The 14,884-nt window shown below is 48.6% G+C and overlaps 1 protein-coding gene across 1 annotated transcript; it reads left to right on the top strand.

The window, feature by feature from the left end:
* Positions 1-7,605: 7,605 nt before the first annotated feature.
* LOC136454930 (uncharacterized) lies at positions 7,606-7,968 on the top strand. The gene has a single exon (XM_066455170.1). It carries the CDS (start codon positions 7,606-7,608, stop codon positions 7,966-7,968), a length of 363 nt encoding a protein of 120 aa, XP_066311267.1.
* The last annotated feature ends 6,916 nt before the right edge of the window (positions 7,969-14,884 follow it).

Genomic DNA, 14,884 nt, shown 5'->3' with positions numbered 1-14,884 from the left:
GCTTATAATTGGACTTCACATTGCTATTGGAGTAATGAATTGGAATCTATATGACTATCCTGTACTCCAACATAGCAAAGGTATCATTGTAATGTGCATGATCATTTCATCCCTTACTAGTATGCAGTTAGTGCATATAGTACATGCTTCATAGGATCATGCATAACAAATGAAATGTTTAAATTCATAGCCTACCACTATTGCTTGAATGATTACTTGATCTAGTGGTTAGTATATGAATTTGTTCATGAGCTAGTGATCCCAAGTACTTGACTTAATTTGGATTGCTAAACAAGTGACAAGTACAACATTGACAAGATAACCCTTAAAAGAGGTGTGAAGAAGCTTGTCATTGGTTCAAACTGGACTTGAAAGCTTAAGCAAATCAATTTAGTTCAAGTCACATAAAAAGCTCATGATAATGATAAGAGTACAAGCACAAGACAACAATGCAAATTGATATCTAGTTTGTATGTTTCAAATGGTATCTAGACTCAAGTAATTTATCAAGAATCTACAAATAATGTCTAGATCAACTCACAAGTGATATCCTATAAGTGGTACTCATGAAGATAGCAAATGTTTAAGAAATGGTCTTTATTGATAAATCAAACAAGTGGTTCCATACTAGAAGATTCTTTCAAATAGTATTCACTTCCTACAAGTGGTATCTATACATAGTAGACGATGGTTCCACAAGTGATCCTCACCTTTAAGTGATCATCAAATGAAGAATGCATCCCTCAACTACAAGAGTTCAAGTGTATCAAATGGATGACCCATGCTATCACATAGGGGGAGGTGTCACACAAATTGGTATCAAGATCAAAGATCCTACATGTGGTATCTCAAGAAGCCCTACACAAGATACAAGTGGTATAAGTTACAAGTGGTGTCATTCCAACAATCAAGTGATGTCCATCAAAATACAAGATTCAAGCCTCAACCATCTACCCCAAAATGCATACCTTTGTATCAATGAGAAGCACACCTTTTATGGAAATTGATGACAAAGGGGGAGAGATTGTACAAAGATATGAAAGCTTGATTGAATGGGGGAGAGATTGTACAATGGGAGAGATGAGATACAAAAGAAATAGAGGTTGGACATGGACAAAGAGGGAGCAACATTGAAGAAAAGAGATGGATCAAAATTCTTGGACAAGAGAAGCACACAAGTAGGGGGGAGCAAGCTCATGAACTTTGATTGATTACATTTGATATGTGCATAATCATGTGCTTGCTTGCATTGCATAAGCTTTTAAATTCAATATGCATGCTTGTGTGGTGTATGCTAGTTGTAGAACTTGGATGATGATTTGATAACTAGCATGTATAGGATGATAGCTAGACACTTGGTATGCTTTTCAAGTAATGCTAGTACCTTGCTTTTAATGTTGATCTCACAAGGTATCTAGTGCTTTTATTTCCAAGTAATGTCTAGCTAACCATGGTGCTAAGGATGAACTTAAAGGTACAAATCCGATTGGTACACGCTTCAAAGGTTTATTCTATACACCTTAGCATCATTTTGTAGTATTTACTCTCCCACAATTTCAATCTATGCATATGTGCAAGCTTCAAATTAAATACTTTAGCACATATATAGGGGGGGCTAATACTACCATTTTGGGTTTGTGGTACTTGTCCAAAATCATTTACACATGGTAAAATTGCTTGGGCAAGCAACATGAATCCAAAAGAGCTTAATTTATATATCTTTGTAGAGTTGTCATCAATTACCAAAAAGGGGGAGATTGAAAGGTCCTTGTTTGGTTTTGGTAATTGAGTGACAACTTAGGTGGACTAATTGTATTTATGTGAGATACACAGGTGATTAGTCCATAGGTATATGTATATGAGCAACATATGCCATGGAGGTGAAAATGGCTTGGAGATGTTGCAAAGCTCACACATGTGATGATGAAGGAGCTTATTGCACATGAGACATGACATTGAGTCATGTGATCAAGGTGGAGAAGATCAAGACAAGACTTGGCTTGATGGACCGGTTTGCAAGCGTGAAGGGCAAGTCAAAGGCTTTGGAGTGATGGACCGCGTGGCGGTGAAGCTTGAGCAAGACTTGGCGCTGATGGACGATGGCAACGGTGAAGAGCAAGTGAAGTCAGGATCGATGAACCAATATGATCATGTGATGATATGAAGTGGATCATATCATTGTCGATCGAGTTGGTGCATGTGTTGCATCAACATTGAAGGAGATGGAATGGAATGCGCAAGGCAAAGGTATAACCTAGGGCATTTCATTTCACCGGTCATAGGTGAGTAGAGAAGTTTATGACCGGGTTTAGGATAGATGGCCATACTATCAAGAGGGGCAAACTTGTTTGCATATCGGTCATCTAGTGCCACTCGAGTGATCTAACTTTGCATCGTTGCTAGGATCGAGTGGCATGGCAAGTTGAGTGGCTAACATCCTTTGGGAAATGATTGTGAAAAGCTAACACACATACACATGGTGGTGTACACTTGGTGGTGTTGGCACATTTATAAAGCTCGGCGGGATTCGACGCTTTCGGGAAAATGGAATGCCTATTTTCTATTGCGCCAGATGCAAATTCTTGTGGTTGGCACATTAGAGCAAGGGTGAAGAAGTTAGAAGTGAAAACAAGTTGATCGTGAAGACGCTGGCATCGGTCAACTGACCGGACGCTGGGTCTAAAAGCATCGGACGCTGGCAGGGTGTGTCCAGTCAGGCTGACGTACGGTGACGCAGAAGCTGGAGTGTGACCAGACGCTGGGCTGCGTCCGATCAAGTGTGATCGGACACGTCCGGTCGAGGTCGGTACCTTACTGGAAATGACCGGACACTAGGGGTTCAGCGTCCGGTCAGTTGAAGCTGCTGCGTCCGGTCAGGTCAAGTGACCGTTGGAATTGGGACATGTGGCCGTCTGCGAGCGACCGGACGCTGAGGTCCAGCGTCCGGTCAACACGACCGGAGCGTCCAGTCGTCCCGATTTTTGCCCAGTGAAGGGGTAACGGCTAGTTTAGCCCTTGGGGCTATAAATTGAAGTGGCCTTCGGCCATGGCTGGTGTTGAGCACCTTGGGGGACTTTGTGTCCATGCTTGAGAGTGCTTAGGAGCCCTCCATCTCACACATACTTGATAGCGATCATCCGATTGTGTGAGTGAGCGATTCTAGTGCGATTGCATCATGAGGTTGCATCGAGTGGCACTAGGTGATCGAGTTGTAAGCCAGTGGTGCTTGTTACTCTTGGAGGTTGCCACCTCCTAGACGGCTTGGTGGTGGTCTCCGTCGAAGCGCGCAAGAAGCTTGTGCGGCGCTCCGGAGAAGTGCTTGTGAGGGGCATTGTGCTCGCCCCGCGGGAGCCGCGAAGAGCAACTCTAGTAAAGCATGTCATTGAGCTACCCTCACTCAAGGGGTAGGTGCTTGCAGCGCCCGACGTGTGGGCTTAGCGGGTGATGCTAATTAGCCGCCAAACCACCAAGTGAGCGGTCGACACAACGGGGACTAGCGTGTTGGCAAACACGTGAACCTCAGGAGAAAAATCATCGTGTCAACCTTATTCTTTCTGTTGGTTTGCATCCCCGTTACACAAGCTTGCAATTACTTTTATACATATTAAGCTTGTGTAGTTGCTCTTGTAATTAGATAGCTTGTGTAGCTTGCTAATTACCTTCTTGCTTGTGTAGCATAGAAGTAGCTCCCTTGCGTGGCTAATTTGGTTTTAGTAACCTTGTTAGTCACATTGCTTAGTTTGTGTAGCTAAGTTTTTACGCTCACTAATTAGGCATTGGTTGCCTTGTTATTGAGCATTGCTAGTGAGCTTTGTTAGCTTTGTGCTTTTGCTTACTAGCATGTGTAGGAGCTCTCTTGTTGCTTAAAATACTAGTGGCATAGGTTTGTGTAACCTTGCTCCTAGAATTGTTTAGGAGAGCTCTAACTAGCCCGACACCTTTGTTGCATAATTGTTATCTTTGCAAGGTGCTAGTGAACATATATAGTGGGGTATAGTCTTGGCTAGACCGATAGTTTTAATTCCGCATTTGTATCGGTTAGCCGACGCGATTAAGTTTTAGAAAAGACTATTCACCCCCCCTCTAGTTGCCATCTCGACCCTTCACTGCCCAAGTCGCTTCACCGACCAGCACTGCAACGACAGGCAACCCCTCCAGGGCGGAGCTAGGGGCAACCGCATTGAACATCACCGCCAACACGACCAGGACATCGACCAGGATGTCCGAGTGTACCTCAACAATCTCTGAGATGCGCGATGATGTATCGACGAACGCCGCTTTGGTCGCCATGAAAAAGAAGTACGCCGCCGCCAGGAGTACGAGCAAGAGTATGGTAACCCAGACTCAGCTCTCGAGTCGCTCAACGCTGGCAACACTGCAGATGATGGTGCTACCAACCCCGAAGGGCCCCTAGAATTCATGAGGGCGCTTCGAACACTTCAGTGGCCCCGTGGTTTTAAAATCACTAGGGTTGAGCCCTACGAAGGAAGGATGAAGCCAACACAGTGGCTACAGGCTTACACCACTGCTGTCCGTGCCGCCGGAGGAGACACCAGTGTCTTAGCAAACTATCTTCCCATCATGCTCACACCAACCGCCATGAACTGGTTTACATGCCTTGCTCTGGACTCCATAGGATCCTAGGAAGAGCTGAAAAAAGTCTCCACCGACAATTATATGGCTATGTGTACTCGGTCGGGCACCAAGCATGATCTCAACCACATCAACCAGAAGCCATCCGAGCTCCTCCGTAGCTACATCAGATGCTTTTCCGAGATGAGGAATTCTATTCCCAACATCACAGAAGCGGAGGTCATCACTGCCTTCATCAGAGGGCTCCATCACCGTGAGCTTCGCTCCAAGTTCAACCGTAAGCCACCCACAGGGATTGGCGAGATGATCGCAACTACCAACCAGTACGCCGACGCCGAGGAAGCCGAGGTATGCTTCAACGAGGATGCGGGCACTCATCGCCCAACACGCCGCTACAACGACAGCCCTGACGAACGACACCACAACGACCGCCGCTACGACAACCGTAGTGACCATCGTGACAGCGGCCGTGATCGGCCAGAAGGACCCAAGTCTGGTAAAAATCGCCGCCGCCAGCCAGACCACATCGTCGCCACCGTTAATGAACCTTGCGCCAAGCGCAACTACGATGAGCAATACAAGAAGATTCTCAATGACCCGTGCCCTCTCCACAAGAACGCTAGACATAAGATGAAGGACTACCTCAGCTTGGCTAAGGAGTTCTAGGACAAAAAGCTGGATGACGACACCAACAATGGAGCCAGAGGCTGCCGACCACCTAGGGGCAATAACAATGCCTTCTAGGACCATGACAAGGTGGTCGCCACCATTTTCGGGGGCCTCACCTCCACCGAGAGCAGAAGAGAATGAAAGCTCACCACCCAGCGGGTGCTCGCCGTCACTACGAAAGACGCCGCCACCAACCCTAGCTATCGCCCATGGTCTGAGGTCCCCATCACCTTCAGCAGGGCCAACCAGTGGGCGGACATCCCCTACACAGGGCGTTTCCCCCTCATCGTCGACGCAACCGTCTAGAAAGTGCTTTTCAGAAAAGTACTCGTCGACGGTGGGAGCGCTCTGAATCTCCTCTTCGCCGGAGCCCTAAAGGAGTTGGGCCTCGGTATAACAGATCTCACACCCTCAGACTCCTCCTTCTAGGGTGTGGTACCTGGCAGGGCATCGAAACCGATTGGAGAGATCACCCTACCAGTACAGTTTGGCACGTAAAGCAACTACCGTATCGAGCACATCAACTTCTACGTCACCGACTTCAACACCGCCTACCACGCCATACTTGGTCGGCCAGCTCTGGCCAAGTTCATGGCCGTACCGCACTACGCTTATCTGCTGCTAAAGATGCCTTCGCCTGTAGGAGTCCTGGCCTTGTAGGCCAACTTCTCCACCGCCTACGCCTATGAGACAGAGAGTCTCGCTCTTGCCAAAGCCACCAACCTCTCCATCTAGATGGCTAGTGTGGTCACCGACACCAAGATGGTGCCCGTCGATGACCTAGAGATCCCATCGCTGGAGCCTCCTCGCGCCTCCACCAAGTCCAAGGAAACCAAGGAGGTCGGCCTTAGCCTCGATGACCCCTCCAAGACCATGAAGATTGGGGCTCACCTCGACCCCAAATAAGAAAGCGCGCTCGTCTCCTTCCTACATGCCAACGCTGATGTGTTTGCTTGGAAACCTATAGACATGCTGAGGGTACCGTGGGAGAAGATCGAGCACTCCTTAAATGTCTCGCCGACCGCCAAACCGATCAGGCAGAAACTCCGCTGATTCGCACCAGACAAGGAGTCTATTAGGGTAGAAATAAAATGGCTCCTAGCTGCTGGATTAATAAAAGAAGTGTACCATCCTGAGTGGTTAGCAAACCCTGTTCTCGTTCAAAAAAAAAGAATAAAGAATGGAGAATGTGTGTTGATTACACTGATCTTAACAAACATTGCCCTAAAGACCCCTTCGGTCTACCTTAGATAGATGAAGTTGTAGACTCCACTGCTGGTTGTAAACTGCTCTCCTTCCTCGATTATTACTCCGGCTATCACCAGATCTCCCTCAAGGAAGAAGACCAGATCAAGACGTTGTTCATCACGCCCTTCGGTACGTACTGCTACACCACCATATCCTTCGGACTCAAGAACATTGGGGTGACCTATCAAAGGGCCATCCAGATGTGTCTCGATCAACAGATCAACTACAACATTGAAGCTTACATCGACAATGTGGTTGTCAAGTCTAAGACCGCCGATGATCTTATCATCGACCTCAAAGAAACGTTCGCCAACCTAAAAAGGTACCGATGGAAGCTGAACCCTTCAAAGTGCATCTTTGGAGTTCCATCCGGTATACTCCTGTGCTACATCATCAGCACACGTGGCATTGAACCCAACCCTGACAAGGTCTCCACCATCACCAACATGAAACAACCAACATGCGTCAAGGATATACAGAAGCTTACAGGCTGTATGGTTGCTTTAAGCCGCTTCATATCGCGCCTCGGCGATAAAGGGCTATCGTTCTTCAAACTCCTCAAGGCCTCTGAGCGCTTTTCCTAGTTGGAGGAGGCAGACACAGCTTTCGAGCAGCTCAAGTTGTTCCTAACAAAGCCTCTGATCATGACGGCGCCACGGCCAGACGAAACTCTCTTGATCTACATCGTCTCTACTTCTCATGTCGCTAGCACAGCCATTGTGGTCAAACGTGAGGAGGCCGGGCACACCTATAAGGTGCAACATCTGGTATACTTCATCAGCGAGGTTCTTAATGAGCATAAGACTCGTTATCCTTAGGTTCAAAAGCTGCTATATGCCATCCTAATTACGTCGCGCATGCTCTGCCACTACTTCAAGTATTACAAGATCGCCGTGGTCACCAAGTTCCCTCCGGGGGACATTCTCCGCAACAAAGAGGCCAACGGCCACATCATCAAGTGGGCTGTCGAGCTTGGCACTTACTCCATCGAATTCAGAAGCAGGCCTACCATCAAGTCTTAGGCGCTTGCCGATTTCATCGCTATGGACCGAGATTCAAGAGCCCATCGCCGCTACTTGCCCTGAGCACTGGGTGATGTACTTTGACGGCACTCTCAACATCAATGGTGCTGGTGCGGGTATTCTGTTCATCACGCCGACCAAGGATAAGCTCCGATACATTCTCCGGATACATTTTTCGGCCTCCAACAACGCCGCCGAATATGAAGCATGTCTCTATGGACTCCGTATAGCCATCGAGCTCGGCGTTAAACGCATCATGGTGTACGAGGACTTTGCGCTGGTCATCAACCAGCTCAATAAAGACTGGTATTGCTCCAGTGAGAAGATGGATGCATACTACGCCGAAATCAGGAAGCTTGAAGGGAAGTTCTACGATATCAAGTACCACCACTGGTACGCGATCAAAATCAGCTCGCCGACCACCTATCCAAGTTAGGATCCTCTCGCATCGCGATTCCGCTAGGGGTCTTCGTTCAAGATCTTTTGGCGCCATCCATTAAAGAAGATAAGGAAATTCAGGAAGTTCCACCCACCAAGCAGTTGGTACTTATGGTACCTTCGCCAGCCACCGATTGGAGGGAATAGTTCATCAAGTACCTCACCAGCGCTGAAGTACCCACCGATAAGACTGAAACTGAACACTTAATCCATCGAAGCAAGCATTATGTGCTAGTGGAAGACATCTTGATGAGGAAAAGTGCTAAGGAAGGGATACTGCAGAAATGCATCACCCAAGAAGAGGGAGTGAAGCTACTTCTCAAAATTCACTCTAGTTCCTACAGCAACCACGTGGCCTCAAGAAACCTGGTCGACAAAGCTTTCCAAGCTAGTTTTTACTAGCCCACGGCCATCTCCGATGTAGAAGACCTCGTCCGACATTGTGAAGGATGCCAATTTTTCGCCAAGCAAATACACGTACCGACACAAGAGCTACAGACCATCCCAGCTTCCTGGCCCTTCGCATGCTGGGGAGTGGATATGATTGGGCCTTTTAAGCCAGTGCCAGGTGGTTTTCGATACGTATACATCGCCATCGACAAGTTCTCTAAGTGGATTGAGTATAAACCGCTCATCTCGGCTACTGCAAAGAAAGCAGTCGAGCTCTTTGAAGATATCATCCACAAATTCGGTCTCCCAAATAGCATTATCACTGACCTTGAAACTACGTTTACTGGGCATCACTTTTGGGACTTCTACGAAGACCGATGCATCTCCGTCAAATACATCTCCGTTGCCCATCCTAGAGCCAATGGCTAGGTCAAACGACATGATCCTTGGTTCCCTCAAAAAGAGGTTATATAAGAAAGAAGAAAAGCATCCAGGCATATGGCTCAAAGAGCTACCAGTTGTGGTCTAGGGACTGCGTACTCAAGCTAGTCACAGCACCAGTGTGTCTCCATATTTCTTGGTCTATGGCTCAGAAGCCATACTACCAGCGGATATTGCCTTCCGAGCACCTAGGGTGGAAAATTATGATGAAGAGCAAGCCGCAGTTGTTCGAACAGAGGACGTCGATAGGGTCGAGGAAGAATGCCTAATCACCTGCGTTCGCACAGCCAAATATCTAGAAGGCTTGCGGAGGTACTACAACCACAACATTAAAGGTCGTTCATTTGCTGTCGGTGACCTCATTCTCCACAGAAAACAAAAAACCAAAGGGATGCACAAGCTCTCCTCCCCCTAGGAAGGGCCTTATGTCGTCAAAGAGGTTACCCGACTAGGGTCTTATCGCCTATGTGACTTAGACGGAATCGATGTCCCAAACTCATGGCACATCGAGCACCTTATACGTTTCTATCCTTAAAATGCTCCAGATATGTATTCTCCACTCCATGATGAATAAAGTTTTTGTCTCCATAATTTGTCTCCATTATTTCTCCATTATGGTCTAATCTCCACTTACGATCGCCGAGCTCTAAGCTACTCCATAACGAACTCCAATACGAAATCACCATAACTGCGCCGACCACGTTTCTCCAAATCTCCAACGTATTTCGCCGAACAAGTTTCTCCAAATCGCCGACCACGTTTCTCCAAATCACCAACGTATTTCACTGAACAAGTTTCTCCAAATCACCGACCACGTTTCTCCAAATCTCCAACATATTCCACCGAACAGGTTTCTCCAAATCGCCGACCATGTTTCTCCAAATCTCCAACGTATTCCGCCGAATAGGTTTCTCCAAATCGCCAAACACTTGTCTCCAAATCTCCAAGATATTTCGCCGATCAACGAGTAGCATACGTTATGTCCTGTTCTCTATGGACAAGACCCAGTCTCTGATCTTTCCCTACATGTGCTATGGGCTCCGCGCTCTGCGTTATGGGTGGTCGACTGTGGTTCCTTGGTGATCCATGTTCCTCCTATATGTGAACGGGCTCCACGCTTGACATTATGGACTATGGGCTAGCCAAGGCCGAGAGCTCAGTAAAGAACTAACTACTCGGACACCACTTATACTACATTTATCTCCAAGTTATTTCGCTAACCGCCGAGCAGCACACGTTCCGCTCTGTGGTCTATGGAGAAGACCCAGTCTCTGATCTCTCCCTACATGTGCTATGGGCTCTACGCTCTGCGTTATGGGTGGTCGGCTATGGTTCCTTAGTGACGCCTGTTCCTCCTACACATGCACGGGCTTCGCGCTTGACGTTATGGACTATGGGCTAGCTAAGGCCAAAGAGTTTAGTAACGAACTAACTGCTCGGACGCTTCTTATACTATGTATAATTGCATTAGGGTTATTACTACAATGATTCTTCGCCACAAATACCAGCAAACTGCATAAACATGCACTTTATAACATTTATACACATACATAAATGTTTTCTGCGCTGTTGCGTGCTCTAATTACCCTCTCTAGATGTTACAGAGCATACTTTATGAGTAGATCACTGAGCTTCGCCATCGCCGTCCGTCTCGCCAAATAGGTCGATGTCATCGGCTAGCTTCTTCGCCGCGTCCTCCACCTCATCCTCCACCTACTGGTGGTCTGCCTTACCCATCCCTTCGATGAATCCAGCCCCTATCGCCTGAAGGTCAATGGTTGGATAGTGGGACCGGACCACCGCAAGGGCATGAGTAATGGTGGTAACAACGGCATCGCGGTTGAAGCTCTTGAAGTTCTCCCACACCGCCTTGCACCTCTCGATGATAGTGTCCAAACACAGCGGCCTACCGTCAGGCTGAGAAGTCGCCTCTAGGTCGATACAGTCGAGCACCGGTTTCATTTCAGCGACTTCGGCGTCAAATTTGTCTCTTTGGGTCCTGGCCTCCTGCTCTAGCACATCAAACTACGCCTTGACCCTCCGACAGTAGTCTACAAGCATTACAAGGCTCCATCAGTCAAGGAAATTACTCCAACAGTAACTCCAACCAAGAAGTACTCACCGTTCAGCTCCTCGGCCAGTTTGTCTACTCGCCCTAACTCCTTTGCCTTCTCCTCTCAGAGTTCCTCGAGGGCCTAGCGCAGCTGGCCGAGCTCCATGTTTTGCTCTACAAGCACAACAGCCATCACCAAAAATATTGCTTTTCAGCAATACAAGAGCACATTCGTTGATACGCCATACCTGTTTTCTGCTCGGATACGCTTCTGAGCTGCTCGGACTTCTGCTCTAGTTGCGTGGAAGCATCCACCAGCTACTCGGACTTGCCCTATAGCTGCTCGGATGCAGTCGCCAGCTGCTCGGATAGGACCCCCTTTTGGTATTCTAGGTCCCATGCGTTGGACTCAGCAAGGTCTCGCTCGCGCTTGGCCCTTTGGATGTTCCTCTCCATCAGCTTCATCGCCTCTTTGAGTTTTTCATTCTCCTCGGCGAAGGGCTCCATCCTCTTGATCAGCTGGTGCTACTGCTCGACAGTCCGAGTTATCCCCTTCAAACGCACAATGACAGTGACGAACTCTGATCTCTAACGTCAAAGACGAGCGCTCCAGATTCAGTACTAACCTTGATTTGTTTCATCACTCTAGCAAGGGCGGACTTCATTATCCTCATCTCCCTGGTGGTGTCCTCCTCCTCAACAACCACCACCTCATCACCGCGCTTGTAGAGGATTCAGATAGATTGGGGTCGAGGTTCATCACGCTCGATCTCTTCCACCTCGTCCTCCTCCATCGTAGCTGGAGGCACCACCTGGGGCTCGGTGGCCGAATAACATGTTTGACCATGCCCTCCGACGCCCCAGACAGCGCCGTTTGCTCCTCTGGCACCACAGGCCTCTCCGCTCCGAACGCCGACGCGGCATCGGTGGCTCTAGCCTCTGCTCCTGAAGACCCGATGATTTCCGCTGTTGCCCCGGGCATCGTCGCCGAACCATCCACCGTTGGAGCTAACTATTCATCGTCGCCAAGTTCGCTAGCAGTGGCAGTTGACTCCTCCACAGGCTGCCGAGCACCCGGGGACTCTGGGATGGGGTCCACCGGCATCTCCTCCACCCTAGGGCTAGCCTTCGGCTGCTCGTCAGTCTGGATGGGTGGGGCCGGATCCTTCATACGCCTCGCTCTACATCAGATCAGCTCATCAATCATCGAAAAAGGATAAGGAAATGACAACAAAATAACTCCAAGACAAGGGTACTTATGCAGCGGTTTTTTGGTAGATTTTTTGAACCAGCGCTGCCTACTTGAGCCCCCAGCCGCGGCCTTGGGGTCGACGCCTGCGTCTTGGGGTAGAGGTCCCGCGATATCTTCCATCGGCCTTTCCTCCGCCCGCCGCTCTTGGCCTCCCCTTGCATGCTGCTTGGGGACTCCCATCTCCTGTTGTTTGGGAACTTCCTCCCCTCCCCTCGATCGTTCCTCCGTGCGCGGGCTACACGGAGGCGCCTTCGTGCTCGATGGAGGAGCAACTGGAACTTCGTCGTCATCCGACCACTCAAACATCGTGGTCCTCCATGTCCGAGTGGTCTGGTCACCGCCAAGCGAGACGCCGCCTGGCTTGAGGGGAGCGGCACTCGCTGTCTTTCTCTTCTTCTAGGCTAGCTCGTCTGCCGCTGCCGTCTTCCCCTGGATTTTCTCCGACACTAGGGATGGACTCTCCGACGAGATGCTAATGGTTTCCTCCTTAGGCTACGTCGGTGGCCGAGCATCTACCGCCTGTGGCCGATCGCCCCTCGGCACGCCCGAGAAGTACACCGCTATTTCCTATGAATAGATCTTCGCATAAGTGAATCAGTCCACTGTTCGGCAACAACAGATGATAAAAAGCATCAGGAACACACAATTGAGGTATTTACCTGAGGAGGTAGATTTTTGCAGTGAAAGGGTCTTGTCTGACTTGGCAAGTTGAATGAGGCAAATGGAGTGAACAGCTCGGTAGCCCGCTCTTGCACTACGTCCCTCGACAGCATCTCCGTCCTCTCTCGGGTACCGTCGATCTCCCCCTTGAAATCAAAGGCCGCGTGAGCCCTTTTCTCCACGGTTTGACTTCATCGATACTTTCACTTGTGGCTCGGGGACTATGCCATTTCTATGATTTGGTTCTCCACAACACTGGGGACTTTCTTCGGTTTGCTACTGTTTCTGATCCTGGCACCACGTGACCATGTCACCTACTGTTAGGCTCGGGGACTAAGTGGGCACACTTCACCTTGTGGTGAATGTGCTTTTCCTCATTTCAGGGCTACGCCCGGGGACTGGCTGCCTGCTCGGCTGGTCTTCTACTTTTCTTCTATTTTGGACCCTGGCACCACATGACTACGTCATCTACTGTCAGGCTCGAGGACTAAGTAGGCACACTTCACCTCGCGGTGAATGTGTTTGCTTTATTATGAAAGAATCCGCGTCTCTTGAAGCTGAAGAAGACTATCTCCTTTTCTCATGGTCGGACTCTAAGTGGGCACACTTGGTCCACTGCGAAGAAATTTTTGTTTCTGAACTTGAGCTCCTTACACCCTTATGGAAAGTCGTACTTGGGTTACGCTGCTCGGCGATGGTTCACGCTGCTTGGCAACTGCTCACAACTGCTCGACAACTCATCACAGTGGTCGAACCATGAGTTTGACTGCTCGGCTTTGTTCGCACCTGCTCGGACAAGCTCAAGATGGCGTTGCACAATGGGTACAAGGCACTCGGGGACTAGCTGTGGGGGGTATGATCCTAGATACCCACAACAGACCACGTGGGCAGCGCCCCCAGGGGCAGCCCAGCCCACGAGATGAAGCCTTGTGGGGCACGACTCTACGTGGCGCCTCCCGCAAGATACTAGGAAGATATCCTAAAGATGCTACGAGATCTGTTAGGATACGTATGATCCCATGATTCCTGTAATCTTTTATTACTTTCTGGTTATCTCTTAGATCTAACCGACTTGTAACCCTACCCTCGGACTATATAAGGCGGGTAGGGACCCCCTCTAAACTCACGCAATATCATACGATAGCCAATACAAACCAACAGACCATATGAGTAGGGTATTACGTCATACAAATGGCCTGAACCTGTCTAACTCGTGTGTCTCTGTTGCCTTCTTGTTCTTGATTACATGCCTCTCTGCCGATCAATCTACCTTCGTGGGATACCCCTCGGTGGACTGCCGACGATATTTTGTCGACAGTAACCTCAGTGCACGTTGTTATGTTATGGGTTCATTATTGTGGATCAAATGGGAAACCCTAGGTGTAGGGTTTAATGTTAATTACTTTCGGTTCTTAGAACAAAAATTGCTAAATTATAGTTATGGCCGGATGACCGGAAATGCCTTCGACCCATTGCATCTGCCTAGTGGTGTTCCAATGCCCATGTGCTTTTGCGGCGATCCTTGCAAGGTAGCCAAGTCCGATGAAGAGGACACATATAGGTAGAGGTATTGAATGTGTTCCAATTTTACGTTTGAGCCTACACTTCGTCAGCGCCGCATTAACAAGATGGTGAGGAATTGATGTTTGTGTCATATGACATCTTGCATGATTTTTTTGTTTTGTAACAATTGCATTTTTACAGACCCCTCCATCGCTCTGTGATTTTGAGTAGTGGATCGACACTGAGATCAAGCCTGAAGACAAGGAATGGATGCAGAAACTATTGCGATGGGAGGCAGAGGACAAGGAGATGATTGAGAAGAGACGCGAAGAGGAGGCTGCAAAAAATGAGCACAAGAAAGAGGAGGAAAAGAGGCGTATTGCTACGTACAGGGAGGAGAGGGAGAAGAAGCTTGAGCGTGCACGCCAAGCGAAAACAGCGATGGAGGAGAATCCCGATACCCTGAGGAAGGGAAAGTGGCCTCGTTGCACTCAGTAGTCTCCGTTACTTGCTAGTTCTATGGTTTATTCATGAAGAATGTTGTCTACTGTTGGACTTTTCATTGTGTTGTCATGTAATGCACTTTAAGTATGAGCATGCTTAGGTCATGTACTG

The sequence above is a fragment of the Miscanthus floridulus genome, chromosome 5, assembly GCF_019320115.1.
Source record: "Miscanthus floridulus cultivar M001 chromosome 5, ASM1932011v1, whole genome shotgun sequence".
In the NCBI taxonomy this organism is placed as follows: Eukaryota; Viridiplantae; Streptophyta; class Magnoliopsida; order Poales; family Poaceae; genus Miscanthus; species Miscanthus floridulus.
Note: the sequence above shows the minus strand (reverse complement) of the source record. Positions and strands in the feature narration are given on the sequence as shown.

Bases quoted from the DNA above. Each gene is read 5' to 3' on its own strand.
- LOC136454930 (XM_066455170.1), top strand. From the start codon at position 7,606: ATGTACTTTGACGGCACTCTCAACATCAATGGTGCTGGTGCGGGTATT.